The 15,326-nt window shown below is 40.5% G+C and overlaps 1 protein-coding gene across 1 annotated transcript in view; it reads left to right on the forward strand.

Annotated features, from left to right (window-relative positions):
* ano8b (anoctamin 8b) overlaps positions 1 to 15,326 on the forward strand; it is a 57,341-nt gene that overhangs the window by 18,077 nt on the left and 23,938 nt on the right. The window contains exons 2-3 of the mRNA XM_084723779.1: positions 12,066 to 12,176; positions 14,832 to 14,964. Of these exons, the coding sequence (XP_084579905.1) occupies positions 12,066 to 12,176; positions 14,832 to 14,964 (244 nt within the window). The remainder of the gene's footprint in view (positions 1 to 12,065; positions 12,177 to 14,831; positions 14,965 to 15,326) is intronic.

Consider the following 15,326-nt stretch of genomic DNA (forward strand, 5'->3'; position numbering starts at 1 on the left):
AGTCATGTTTTTTTTTGTTTTTTTTACCTTAGAATGAATCATTTTTATCTTCAGAGGCGGCTGGACCGCCTTCCACTGAGGTCGCCATTTTGCACCATGTTTCTTTCTGCTGTAGCCCAGAACTAAACTAGCACCGGCTCTAGTTATGGCCTCTTGCATTATTGTGGCTTTTCATGGTCACTGTATGTTCTCCTACATGCTAGGAAGGGGAGGGTAACGCAATGTGTTCAGCTCACCACCAAAAGCTACTAAATCTTTCACACTGGACCTTGAAGTACCTCACAGAGCCGCTAACTAAACCAAAGCTGTCCTGTGTCTGTTACATGTACACCCTACACATGTGAGACTTAGACTGTGTCAGCGGTATTTATTAATGGCTGGAGAAAGAAGTTTGTTAATTAGCAGCAGTCCTGATTGCAGGCTAATGGCTTTACAGCTTTGAAACCCACACAGAACCTGCTTTTTCAAAAATGCATAACACAGCTGATATTTAGTCGAGCTGTCCGTCACTTGCATTTGAAAAGAAATTTAAATGATGACCTTCCAACCCTGTCAGTGTCTGACTGACAATAGATGTTTTTGGCTGTTGTGGTAATGACAGAAAGGAAGCTTTTTGCAAAAGAAACCGCTGTGTTAGTGTTTGGCCACCGAAGCATTTGCACTTTTTAACCCAGCTTTATTTGTATCACTATCAAGCTTTCCCCCTCTTCATTCCCTCTGTCTCTTTTGAAGGCATCATCCATAGGAGCTCGGCGTAGAGGATGATGACAAATACCTCTTGAGACAGCCTGAGTGAGAGGGAAGGCAGGGAGAGAAAGAGATAAAAAGAAAGCGTGGAGAGAAGGAGGGACTGAGAGATTTTGCCCAGGGGAGGGGGCTAAGAGAGAGGATTTGGATGAGAGAAAGAGGCAGGGATGGTAGCAACAAAAAGATATAGAGAGGTACATGGTGTGGAAGAGAGGAGCAGGCTGGAGGTGAAAGAAAGTAAAAAGAGACAGAAGGAGGAGTGCTCTGCTGCAGGAGGAAGAGGAGCCTTTCATATCATCTAAAGCACATCTGTGTGTGCAGCTGCCAGTGGAAAAAGAAAGATCCAATGTGGATTTGGGAGCCAGAATGTATGCAGACTGTGAACCTTTTGCATTGGGAGGGTGCAGTGAGTGAGGTGGCCGTGGCGACAAGCAGTACAGCGAGTCAGTGTTCAGAAGATGGAGAAAGCAGGAGGGAGGGAGCAGTGGGAGAAAGAGGAGAGGAGAGGAGAGGAGAGGAGAGGAGAGGAGAGGAGAGGAGAGGAGAGGAGAGGAGAGGAGAGGAGGGTTAGATGTTCTCCATCAAGACATGCAGGCTGCAGTTACAGAATCCACAGCTTGATTCATATAATCGTCACAGGTGGAGTGGTCTGATTTGCTTTCTGTCTCAGATATTTCAGCCGCATGGTTTGATGACTCAGTGTTCGCGTCGTTGTTGCACCTCTGTATGAGCGCAAGCAGTGATGTGATGCTTCTGTCTGCATGTCTGAGTGTGTGTAGCTGTGTGTCTGCTGTACCCTGTGTGTGTGTGTGTGTGTGTGTGTGTATGTGTGTGTGTGTGTGTGTGTGTGAGAGTTTGGGACTTTGGAAACAGGTTTGAACGGTGCACTGTCTGTCAGTTGTAGGGATGTAACAATGTTAGAGCTGCAGCAATTAATTGATGAGGTGTCAACTATTAAATTAATTTCCAACTATTTTGATAATTGATTAATCAGTTTAAACCTGTTCACCTTGTTAAAATGGTTTACATATTGATTGACCGTGTCGTCATTTAGTATTCAAGGATTCCACATCCTCCAACCCTCACCGCTACCCCTCAGTGTCTACACCTGTGTTTTGCTAGCTAAACACAAACACAAACACAAACACACTAACTGCAAACTAGCTAAATCCGGCTTCTCCTGTGGGCTGGGCCTCGTTGCTGTATGGCACCACCCCCTTGATTAATGGGACTGGTTCCTTAGGTTTATGACATCATAAACCCAGCATGACTGAATCCATTTTTTTTTCTTTCTCTTATAGCATCAATTTAAAAAACAAAAAAACAACAGACATTTCATAGGCCAAAAAATAAATCAATCAAGAAAATAATCAGCAGATTAATCAACAATAAAAATAATTGTTAGGTAAAGCACTAAACAATACACTGAACATCGCAATATTGCAATAAAAAATTGTACCGGACAATGATGATATCTACAGTGATCTTACATAGTTAATTATTTTATTTCATTATTTGTATTTTATTTTATAGAGGGGCTGCTACTGACATTCAGTGCCAATGACAACGCCAGTTTTTTGCACACGCTCACACGTCATGGCTGCTTTTATTTTATTTTATTAAAGAAGGAAAGCAGAAACACTTTCATACAAACAAGAAATGCTGCACACATTCATTCAGTTTTTTCAGGTTGTCATTTTTCTCTGATTTTTAATGTCGTGATAAATATTATCACCTTTTTTTTCTTAGTATTATCATACTGTGAGTTTTTGGCATGGTTACGTCCTGACTCAGTAGTGTTGCTGTGTTGCCCAGTGTGTCTGGGTGTGGACTCGTCTGGACAGGATGGTGACGTACAGACTCAGACTCAGGGAAGGAGATGATTCTAATTAAAGAAATTGTTGGGTGTTTGAACCTGATTAGTGTCTCTGTCCCACTTACTGATATAATCGTTCTAATAGGGTCATTTGTTTCATTCACACACTCAGTACATGTGGCAATAGAAATGTTTTCTTCCTGTCTTATTGTTAGCTCTCCTCTCTTGGGATTCCTGTCAGTCTCTCTGCCTTTATTACGTTATATCTCTGTGTGTTTGTGTCTGTCTCTGCTGCTCTATTATACGGACCAAATAAGAGTGGAACTTCAAAATGACTTGCTGCTGAGAAGATATAAATCCCGTTCTAGTCTCCAGCCTCCCAGGAAATACACACCGTTGCTGGGCATATTTAGCAAAGGCATCTTTTTCTAGAGGTTCATTTGAAAGTGCAAGTCCTCAGCATCGTATCGGTGCAGTAAATCTGCACTGCAGGCCTCAGACAGGCAGAACGGGGAACATTTTGTCTCCTAATGATGCCAACTGTATGTGGGCATTGATGTGCCGCTGTTAACAGCTGGTCCACGATAACACTCGGCAAAGGATTTTAGTATGTTGTTTATTTTTGCCTGACGTGAGCCCAAGTTGAAATACGAATCAATTCCACCTTTGCAGTTCTACCCACACACTGCCTTTGTGTTCTCAAGCATGAATCCTTTTTTGTTTCAGTTAAATGCTGTACAAAGACAGGCTTTCATCAGGTAGTTATCACCTGATTACACCTGCAATTATAGTCTGACAACCGCGATGACTCAGCAAACATGATGCTGTCTCATGATTGGGTATTTGGTTAAGCAGACAGGGAAACTTTATGCTTACTGTAAATTCAGACAGCGTGATAACAGGGGTTCTCCCATGTATAATATTTAATAAATTGACAGATAATATGATCATTTCGAACAATACTGCCAGTACTGTGTGCTGTTCTAGGTTTTACCCAGAAAAAAAATCATATCCTGGTGAAAAGGTTTACGTCCACTGAAGCGACAGCAGCTGGTGGTTTGGAAAAAGACAAATGAAATGTCCAGTATGAAGCTGAGTGTTAATGATTGGCCCTCATGCAAAACACTTACTGCTAATGGTTGGCAGGAAAACAAGAATTTTACAGGTTCTCACTTTGACTGACACCTTTTCTTTTCTGTTAAGCAGCACACTGCATATTTTACTCGTGTACTTTCTCCACACCATACAGTCAGGAACGTGATGTGAGCTTATGAGTTGTACCGTTAAATATCCTGCTTCATAGTTTAGGTCCTCTTGGTTTGTTGGTACAAAGAAACCAGTGCTGCGTTATCTGGTTAGTCTTTAACAAAGGAAAAGCAAAGTACATGCATCATCTACTTAATTCCCTCGTGGAGGATTCAAATGAAAAGATCTTTTGGTGCAAAGCCATCTATAAAAAAAAACAAAAAATAATATATTAGGCCTGCAGGATATGAGGAAAATCTGCAATGTGCAATAACACTGTCTAGTATTGTGATCATGATATGACTTGCAGCAAATAAACAAATAAGTGTGAATTGAAGTTTGCATATTAGCTTGTTTCCTCTGGAAGATACAACAGCTGTTCAGCAATCACATACTAAAAACTACATACCCAAAATATGTACTACTGTTAAACATACGTCTGTATAAATAATAGCATCACCTCCTGAGAGCCTCCTCGTCACTTAGAGACCATAGATTTATTATAATGAACTTGATAGTGAATGCAAAGATCCGTCCAATGAGAGCTGCTTACCTGATGCATAAGCCAAAAAAGTTTTCTAGCGTCCAGGTTTACTAACCTGCTCTGCCCATGGCCTTAACACTGTGATTACATCATAGCTTTTTAAATTAATTTTTTTTGACGTCTAGTTAAGTTTGACAAATATAAAAACTCCATGGATCAAAGATTCATCATAGAAAGACACATAACTGACCTTGTTTGCAGTTCAAAGCGTCCTGTTCAAAGTTTTACAGATGTCTCTTTTATAATGGTGGCCTATGGGGGAAAATGCTTTTTAGGGCCGGCGAGGAATTTTTAACTCTGCGAGGGGCCACTAGGAAAAGTTGGCATCAAGGCTGAGCAGCAATGCCCTGTTTAGTTTTATTATAAGTCTATGATTGTAACTGTGCCAACAATGAACTAATTTAAAAGATGTTTACATTTAAATTTAAGCATTACTGATGTTACACAGAGCTGCCTTGATTGCTGTCTGCTTTTGTCTGTCATGGTCTTGTTGTTGTCGTCACTGTTTTCATTGCATTGTGGGATATTTATGCTGCTGTAGTGCCCACTGCTTGCATATTGTAATATTTCTCTGCACATTTCGTACTACTGGTGTCAAGTTTAGCTGTCAGAAGTGCTTTTTCACCACGAGATCTTTGGGCAGTCACATTTTCCTCACTCTTCTGGGTGTGTTTTCTGTAATATCAAGCCAGACTATCTACTTTCTTCAACGAGAAACACTTTACACAGTGTATTCACAGTTCTTTCAACTCAGTCCAAACTGTTGTTCCAGCCTCATAAAGATTGAGCCCAAAACTTTAAATGACTGCGACTTGACTCAGTAAAAGTTGACCCAAAGCTGCTTCATCCGAGCACAAAGAGCAGAGAGTTATCAAACACAGCCAGCGCAGACAGTGAATGCATCATCAAGTCTTCTCTGAAGTGTCTCTGACCTTCATTTTAGTGCCTCGCCTGAGTTTCATAACTGACTTACACCATATTAATCTGCTACTTTATATCTCAGGCTCGCACACATGCACATAGACAAACACCTGTACTGACACACACACACACACACACACACACACTCACACTCTCAGGCACACATAAACACCCCACAGAAATGCTTCAGAGAGCAGCTGAGATCACAGAGAGACGCCCTGCTTGTTACGGCTGCCTGGCTGCTGTCTGATAAGCGTTAGCCCTGGAACAGTCGTCTGACTGTGAAGGCCGTGAGTAATACAGGGTTTATCTGTATCACCGCTCGTCCCGGGCCAACCTGCTCTACAGCGACCTGGTTTCTGTTGCAGGGCCAGAAGGGGCTTTCAAACTCAGAAACGCACCTACTTTTCCAGCATAAATGACATTTTGGATCACTTTTCTATGTAATTTTTGGTATATTTACATACATAGATTATCTAACCCAGCTGCAATTAAATTATTTAGGAGAGGTGCAGTTTATTCAACTTTTAACTTGAGCTTTGTGTTTCTGTGTCAAATCCGTCATACACTGCATGTACAAACCGTCTGTGGCAATCACTCCACTCGGGAAGAACACTGATGAGGTAAAAGCAATCAATGCAAATTAATTACTCTTGTTAAATCAATCACAGAGAGGCAGATGGAGATAATGAGAAGCAAATGAGTTTTTTAAAAAAGGATTGTAAATAATGGACTCAATAATGACTCAGTCAGGAAAGTTGAGATGATATTTTGTGTATCTTAGAAGTAACTAATGTGTTTTATGTGGTTTAATAATCTTAATAACCATTGCAGTGGATCTGAAAAGGTTCACTTGTAGTGACTCTGCACTTCCTCTTAGCTCTATTGACTTAATAGTTTCTTTTATTTTCACAGTTTTACTGTTTTAGTTCACTCTTACCACTCAGCAAAAACATCTCTGTTAACCACGCGCCCACAACCAAACTGCAGACAGACAGAAATAGCAAGTAGCTGGTGAACATAGTGGAGCGTTTGGCAGCTGAAGGCAGGTTGCCTGCAGGCTGCAGGGACGCTGACCTGCAGGAGGACTGCAGAGTGTAGCTGTTGGTGCACATGTTTGTTTGGAGGTATAATCAAGCCCTGAACCTGCACAAGCACAAGACAAGCACAACATTATACTTTGACAATAACAGGTTTTGACGAGTCAGCTGTTTATGATCATCTGTTGTCTTATCATATAAAGTTCAGCCTGTTGTCCTGAAAACAAAAGCAAACTGTCCTTAACAATACACACTCTGGAGTTTGAGTTCAGTCACCACCTGCCTTCCTGCCTGCCAGACTCCATTTAAATATTACTCAATTTAACAGTTATAAACATCTACTCCTAAAAGATTATTAATGATTTCTCAGGACTCATAAACAGACTAACTCATTCAGTGAACATCCTGCATTAATTTTATCTCCATGTGAAGTGAGTGAACTTGAAACGGGCAGTGTGCAGAATCACACGGGCCAAAACAAAAACAGGAAACATCGAAATTTCAAGGGAGACCATTGCTGGCTGTAGTGTGGTTGTTGGAGAAGCTGTTTTTTTAACTTTCATATTATGGTAATTTTATGATTTTGTACAGTAAATATATTACATATTTCTCCTTTAAAGGTCCAAGAAAGGAATCTATTAGCAGAAATGGCAGAAATGGAATATAATATTTACAAGTATGTTTTCATTAGTGTATAAGCACCTGAAAATAAGGCTGATTGTGTTTTTGTTAACTTAGAATGAGCCCTTTATATCTTCAGAGGGTGTGGGTCCTCTTTCGCTGAGGCCACCATGTTGAAGCGCCACGTTTCTACAGTAGCCCAGAACAGACAAACCAAACACTGGCTCCAGATGGGCATCTGACATTTGTGTGAGTTTTGCAGCCACCCTAAGTTCTTCTACATTCTTGGAAGGGGAGGGTGAGGCAAGGTGTTTGCAATCTGCTAGAATCCCACACACTGGTCCTTTAAAACTGACTGTCCTATTGATCGTCAGTGTTTTAGTTATTGGTGACCCTGAATTAGCCCGGATGATCTGCGTGATACTCTGCTCAGCGGGCTGTGGTCTGAGGTGTGCTGCTTCCCGATGGAAGCTGAGAGCTCGTTTGTTTGCAGAGAGTAAAAACAGATTTTTACACACACACACACACACACACATACACACACAAACCTGTCAGACTGGCCTCATCCGTGCAGTGGAGCCTTGATGGACAACATATGAATATTTGTTCATGTTTAACCAAGTAACAGACACATAAATTCATGCCAGCCATCTGAACACATGCTCAGTATTCAGGTTCATAAATTGAGGCATTGTCGCCGTGTTGAAACCAATCTGCTGGCTGTTCCAGGAGTGTGTGTCTGTGTGTGTCTGTTGCCCTCAGCGATGAATACAGGACTCATTAGAATTGCTGTCATGTCGCTGCTCTGCCTGCAGCACTTCATCTAAAGCACAGCAGAGCGTCCAGTCAGATTTCAGTATCCAGGAGTACCACTCAAGATTAAAAAGTCAAAGATACTCCTGTTTCCTCGCCGGCCTGTTGCAATGTTTGAAAGTGTTCTTCAGAGGGGAAGAGCGGTATGGAACCAGATTAAGTTGTCACAACCTCTTTGTAAGTACTGAAGAGGCATCCTTTAAATAGTAATGCTACCTCAAAGTCGAGTTCTGTTTGCAGGTACAAGTTCGCAACTCCGGCATGTTTTGATTCATCTTGACAGAAAATATGTTCAGCGAAATATGCTCGGTTGAATTTTAAGGAAAGGTAGATATCTAAGTATTTGTTTTGCATCCTCATGTCATCCTCTTTATTTATTTAGACATGATTCCTGTACCATTTTTTTATTAATTCATTGTTTATTGTGTATTTGTGTTGCTTCTGTTCGCTGATTGGGTTCTTGTAAATGTTTCTTATTCTCAGTTCTGTCTTTGAAAAGAGATCTTAGTCTCAGTGAGACTGTCTGATTAAATAAAGATGAAATAAATGTATATAGAGCTTTCTAGGTAAGAGCCATGTTGCTTTTCAGAGAAGAATTAGGGATTAAAAAGAGCAACAAGACAAAGGTATAAAAATGACAATATCTGAACATAAAGGACTGTTCAAATATGATTATGAAAGAGAATATTGAAGTGGCATAGATACAGTAGCAGTTAACACAAGGCTAATAAATAAAAACGGTAAAAAATATGCTGAAATATTGTCATTAAGTCTGGAGGGACGAGACATCTGAGCAACAAAAAACCACTGACATATTATCACATAATGAATGTTTGGTGAATTTCTAACAGAATTAAAGTGATCAAAATGTATTAACGATAATTAATCAAAAGTAGAAAAATACAGAAATTGTGTCTTTTTTTCCTTTGTTTTTTGGTCTGGCTTTTAGTCTGGCTGTTTTTTTAAACTTATTGATTATTAATAACGATGACTATTAATTGATTGTTTGCATTTTTCAACTGTCAGTTTGGGAAAATGCACAAAATTTGCACCTCTAATGTGTAAGCAAACAGTTGTCTGGTTACACAACCCTGTCTTCTCAAACTTCTAAAGAAAACTTCTGGTTCTTAAAGGGATAGTTCATGTTTTTTGAGGGTTGTTGTAACAGGTACTTATCCATTGTCAGTTTTTTGTGGATACTGGATTGTGGGTAAGACGCTCCCAGTTTGGAGAAGCAGAAAGGAACACCAGCACGGAAGCTAAGCAGTGAACTTCTGTGGACGAAATCAGCAACAAGAGATATTTTAGCCATTTAAAAAAAGACCCACCTAAAAAAATCAATATCAGTTTAAGTGTATGCTGTATTTAGAATATTTTCACTGCTTTACATTTCTGTCAGACAGCCTCTTCTGAGGGGAAACTGCTGTTATATAAGCCAAATATCACTCTCTGCAAAGCGACCAGACTCATTAACAAAAACAGTAATTTTACCTAAGAGAACACTGGAATTACTGGTTTACTGCTGCCTCGAGCTGTTGGTTTGTTTGTGTGAGTTTCGTATTTTTAACCCGAAACCCAAGGTTTGTGTGCACAGATACAGTCCTGTAAACATGGAAACATATGGGACATATAGTCTCTGGGAAAGAGCATTAGGCTTGTTTCTGGGAAGCGTCGCAGTGTGTCCCTCTCTGTCCCTCTCTGTCCCTGCTCTGTTCCAGGAAGCGGAGGGACACGCCGAGCCGCAGCACAATGATGCTTTTATGTGACAGGTGTTTATTGGATCCGCAGAACTACAGAGATACTGTGTGATTTACCGCATCATGCTAACAGCGGTGATGTCATAGTTAAATTTACAGCCTGCCACAGCCTTGACCTTTGTGAGTGCGCATGTGTGTGCGTTCACTTTCCTAACCATGTAAGCAAAACCAGTTCAGGGATGTATGTGAGCTTCAGGTGTAAGATGACATGTGTTCATATTTTGTTCCTGTTTACTTCCACTCATAGAAATCCAACATTTTCTGCTGTTTTCAGACACATAAAAAGAAACAGTAACTCTGCACATTAAGGTGACTGTAATAAGCATTAATTAACAGGTAATGCAGTCCTCATAAGATGATTATTAACATTAATGTGTGTTAATAAGACTATATAAAAGCAAATAAACAAAAGCCTTATGAGTTTCTTATAGTTTCTAAAAACATTACAAACATTACAATTTTTTACTGTTTATGTAATTTTTAACCCTTTATAAAGCTTTTGGTGTTAAGATTTCTACATACCTACATTTATTAGGAGTCAACTATGCACTTGTAAACAACCAACTATGTATTTTATGCGGTACCTGATAAAGCCTTATTAGCAGTTAACTGTGCTTTTCTGGGGGTATTGAATCGAAGGTGTGAACAGTGGTTATTAAGGTTCATTAATCCTTTATTATTCACAGGTAACTATGCTTTTCATTTCGTGTCAAGGTTGATAAAATGTGAATAAACAATAACATGTTAATTAGGGTTCAAATTAATAATGAATGGTGTCTGTTTATAAGTCTTGAGTTTACACTGACAAACAACTGACAGTTATAAACATCTTGTGGAGGACTTGTCTTTGCTTGTTGTTGTCAATTTACGATGCAGTGTCCGTCCTGCCCTCCTGCAGAGCTCCTGCAGCCTGCCTGAGCTTCTCTAAGTCTGTGAGGCTCTAACACATTATTTGCGCTGCTGTACCAGTTTTTGCATGTGGAATTGCTACGTATTGCTCCTTTAATAACCATCTTCACGTGTTAGATCCTGTACCCCAAAATACATAATTATCTGTTAATAAATGCATAATAAAGCATGCAGAAATATTAAAATAAAGCAACAGCAAAAGCTTAACAAAGGTTTAACAATGACATAATAGGTAGGTTAGTTAAACTCAATAAATGTAACCACAATTCTATTATATTAATATAATTAAGGAAGACATAAGGCTTTCAAAACTGTAAAGTTTCCTACAAGTGCTTATGAATGTCTTATAATCATTAAGTGTGTTAATAAGCATCCTATAAGGGTGTTATTACCTATTAAGTAATGCTTGTCACAGACACCTTAAGTGTTTCCAAATAAACAAACAGTGGAGTCTGGGATGGATGCTGTGATACTGAACGTGCCTGTGTGTGATCTCTGGGAAGACGGTGCCCCATTTTCCTGCTCCTGTGATGCTCCACGCCTCAGTGATCACAAGGCTGTTGTGGGACGGGCGTTCTCTGCAGGCCGCTGTCATTATTATTCAGGACCTGGGAAATTGTTTTCACACACTGTCCTCTGACAGCTGAGCAGGGTCTGAGGTTACACTGGTTACAGAATCGCTTAGTCCTATTTAAACTATTGGCACTGCTGCTGGCTCTCCAAAGTACATATGGGTGGGAATGTGAGACTCGAGAGGATCGGTGACAGATGAATGAGGCGTCACGGCGAAGATAAAGTTCATTTGAGCCTGCAGTTGTTTTAAAAATGCAAATTTTTCCATGACGTAACTTTATTCTCCCTGGATAAAATATGTGCTGTGCAATATTTTCCTTCTAACTGCTGCAATAAGGGCGCCTTTGTTGTAATGTGACATTACTGTGTTGCTACAGTAGAGCTATTTTTGGCGTGCTGTTGACATCTGCAACAGAGACAAGGTAATTCTACACAGGACCTGAATTCACTGTACTGGCTGTATGTTCAGAATAGTCCGAATTGTTTGTGTCATGGACCTTGAAGCGCGTTCTTTTATTATTCAAGGAGTTTTTGTGGGTATCCCTGAGACTCGGGACACATCACAACACCGAAAACAGCTGCACTTACATGTGTTGAGTTGACTGAGCTGAGTGTGTGTGTGTGTGTGTGTGTGTGTGTGTGTGTCTGTGTGTGTGTGTGTGTGTGTGTGTGTGTGTGTGTGTCTCTGTGTGTGTGCGTGTGACAGTTCAGAGTGTGTGGACAATGTGTGGCCTCTGGTCTTGGCAGGGCAGGATTAGTTCTGTCAGTCTCGTGTTGTGAGGCAAAGCGGCGTGACATTTAAATCTGTCCCGTCGAGAAGGACGATCGTGTGTGCGTGTGTGTGTGCGTGTGTGTGTGCGTGTGTGTGTAATGTGGCAGCAGGGGTAAGAGTTTTGGAGGGTGGGGGTTTGCCAAAATGTTAGGAATGTCATTGCTCCTTACACTGTTTCACTTTGAAAAGGTGACTCTGTCTCTCTTTTTTCCCCCCATATCTGTCTCCCACCCCTTCTGTCTCCCCCTCTCTCTGTCTGTCTCTCTCTGCGTCTGTCTGTCTGTCTGTCTGTCTGTCTCCCTCTCAGATAAGTTGTTTGGAAAGCGGCTGCTGCAGGCCGGGAGACACATCATGTCTCATAAGTCTTGGATGAAAACGGTGCCCACAGAGAACTGTGATGTCCTCATGACATTTGCAGGTCAGACACTCACATACACTCCTATGTTTATATTTCTATACTTGTGAGGACCCTCAGTGACATAATGCCCCTTAACCTTAACCAATAACCATCACTGTAACATACCTAAGGTCAGCTCTTACCCTCACCTAAGTCTAGGTGCAGCTAAGATTTGCCAGTTCTGCCTTTGATTTCGATTATTGAAACTGAAAGTTCATTTTGATAATTTTTCGATTCTACATTGAAATTGTGACATGCCTACTATCATATGAGAAAAAAAGCAGATAATGTTCTGCCTAATCATCTAATTGTTACAGCTCTAGATTAAAGTGCCAATTATTCCAAATGACAGGCTCAGATTGTTATTCTAAGAGTCTGACAACATGAAGGAAAGGATCGAGTAAAGAGTAAATATGTTTTGTTTAACCAGAAACAGCTGTTTTATTGCTCTCATCAAACTCACCAGACTTCCTTTGCAAAAATTGTAATTTTATCATCATTGCTGTTCATTCAAACATGACAGAAACATCACCTACAACATCTTGACTCATCTTTTCACTTTTCCAACAATCTTCAACTTTGGGTCGGTAGAAATAAACCATGAATATGTGAAAATATCAGGAAAGGAGCAAGAAGAAGGACAAACATCAGAGAAGCAGCAGACAGAGACAGAATATTTTCACATCTACATGGTGAAAAAAGGGTTTAATTCAACCAAACAAACAGCGTTCTTGAGTGCTGGAATAGTGGAAAGACGAGCCGAGACGTGAATTTTATTTTGTTTCTGCTGAGTTTGAATGAAGAGTGTTTTAAAATGATAAAATCACCGTTTCTGTTTGAGTTCTCTGGTTAAACAAATACCCCTTTTTCAGACACATGGCGACTTGGCTTGACTCAGTTTGACTCAGCATGGCAGGGATTTGCGTTTCTGTTACAACAGAGTTACTCGCTTGTCTTTAACTGAAAATGAGTGGCTTAGCTCGAGTCGAGCAGCTGTTAAACGGCGAATAAAAACTGAACTTCCTATAAATTCTTCACAGTAAAAGTTCTGCGTTATTGTGCCATTCAAAAGATTTTATGATGAAGCAGCAAAACCAGGAAATTGTCAGTTTTCATCAGCAGTAACTTGACAGAACCCCTGTACAGCTCAAAGCAAATGTGATGGTAAAATACAGCCTGAATGTAAAAGCAGTGACACAGGAGAGAAGCTAAACTACAAACCACAGAGGTCAGCTTCTAAAGAGCTGAGAGCTGAACACACAGACGCTTTAAAAAACGTCTGTCTCTCTGCTCACACATGAGATGATTATAACACTTGCTTGTTTGAGGAGGAGAAAAGGGGGTCGTTCCGGGTTGGCCATGGTCAGAGTGAGTCCATCTCGGGCGTGACTTGACACGGCTCGTCGTGATAAACATGGTTATGGATATGCAAATTGGCATGGCGAGGTTTGATTTGGCGCGGCCAAAAGTGCCACTGGAAAAGCCCCAGAAATGTATCTAACTCTTTAAAAAGGCCTGTATTTGCAGTGATCCTTTCCAAAATGTTGTCAGACACTTAGAATAACAATCTGAGCCTGTCTGTGGCAAAAACAAACACTTTGAGTGCCAGAGGCTGCAGCTCGCTCTCTCAGTGCTGGACCACTTTCAGAAATCGTTGTCCTCATTGGTCACTTAAGGTGTGTACAACCCCACCCACTCCCCACACGGTCAGTGTTCACTTTGGTAACCTCAGTGTACTTGCATTATCATCTACACATTTGTTTATGTTGTTGCTATGGCGTAGAAAAACCTTCCAATCACAGGATCCCAACATGAGTCCACTTCCTGGTTTTGTTATGGTTAGCTCTTACCCCTGATCCTGACTGTATTCGTGTACACATGAACCACACTAGACCACCTTTTCAAGTGGACCCGTGCACGGATCCAGGAGCCGTGTCCACGTACGGTGCACATGTGTTCATACTAATCAAACAAACTGGACTTTGGCGTCAAATGAGTCCATGACGCTAAAGTCACCTGAGACATAAAAAATTGGGAAAACCGGGTGAAAATAGCCTGAAAAATGCCAAAGTAATCCTATAAGGTCTAAATATTGGTCCTCACAAATATATAAGTACAAGCGCGCACATTTGCATTATACTATTTAACACAAATTTGCCACATGACACAGCCTTTTATTTTAATGGTGCAGCCCCACAAAATGTAAAATGTTTTTTATTCCATAATTTCATCCCAAACTTGTGTTATAAATATTAAGCTGTAAATTTATCTTTTCATGCTGCAGGCAAAGAAGAAAGCAAAACTGTTTTAATCCTTTGTTTAAATTCAGTTTAGATTATTGTGTATCTCTTAAACAGCCAAAACAGCCCCTTTCAGCAGCAGAATGTCTGACTATTATCTGCAGCAGTAGAAATCAATACAGTTATTATATACTGTTGATATCATAATCATGACTGTTATGTTGATACTACCTCTCTCAAGTTTCTTGGCTGCAGCCCGAACCAGCTAAGAAAGCAGAGAAGAAGAGTCACTCTCAAGTGTTTGTTAGTACGACTTTTAACCTCCAGCTGCTGCTCAGCAATAAATAGTACAAGACTGTGGGAGTACTCGGTAAGCTCCTGTGTACAGGGATGCGTGGGTATGGTTGTATTTTTATTTTTCCATTTCCTGCCACAGACACTACAGATGACCACACGTTGCTATGGCTACTGAACCACATCCGGCTGGGAATCCCAGAGCTCATCATCCAAATCCGACATCATAAGCACACACGGGTCTACGCATTCTTCGTCACTGCTACATATGAGAAGTAAGGAGGTTATTTATTGTTAGCAACAGATTTTTGTATGAGTGCATTTGGTGATTCATTTCTTATTTGTTTAATCTTGTCAGTATGGCTGCAACCAACAAAATATTTTTGTTTTTGATTAATCTGTCAGTTATATTTGTGATAAATCGACTGCTGTTTTGTCTATACAGTGTCTGAAAAAATAAAAATGTTCCCCACTGCAGGGATTCCCAAAGTTTTTCATGGGACCCCTACAATTGATGCTCATTCCAGCCTTACTGAAACAGCCCTCATGAGATTTCTGCCTTGCTGTCATGACCTCTTACAGTCATGGCACTGCTGTTCCTGCTGTTTTAATAGCGGTTGTGTGAATTAATCACCCT

This window comes from Lutjanus erythropterus, chromosome 7 (genome assembly GCF_056507025.1).
Source record: "Lutjanus erythropterus isolate fLutEry1 chromosome 7, fLutEry1.hap2, whole genome shotgun sequence".
In the NCBI taxonomy this organism is placed as follows: domain Eukaryota; kingdom Metazoa; phylum Chordata; class Actinopteri; order Lutjaniformes; family Lutjanidae; genus Lutjanus; species Lutjanus erythropterus.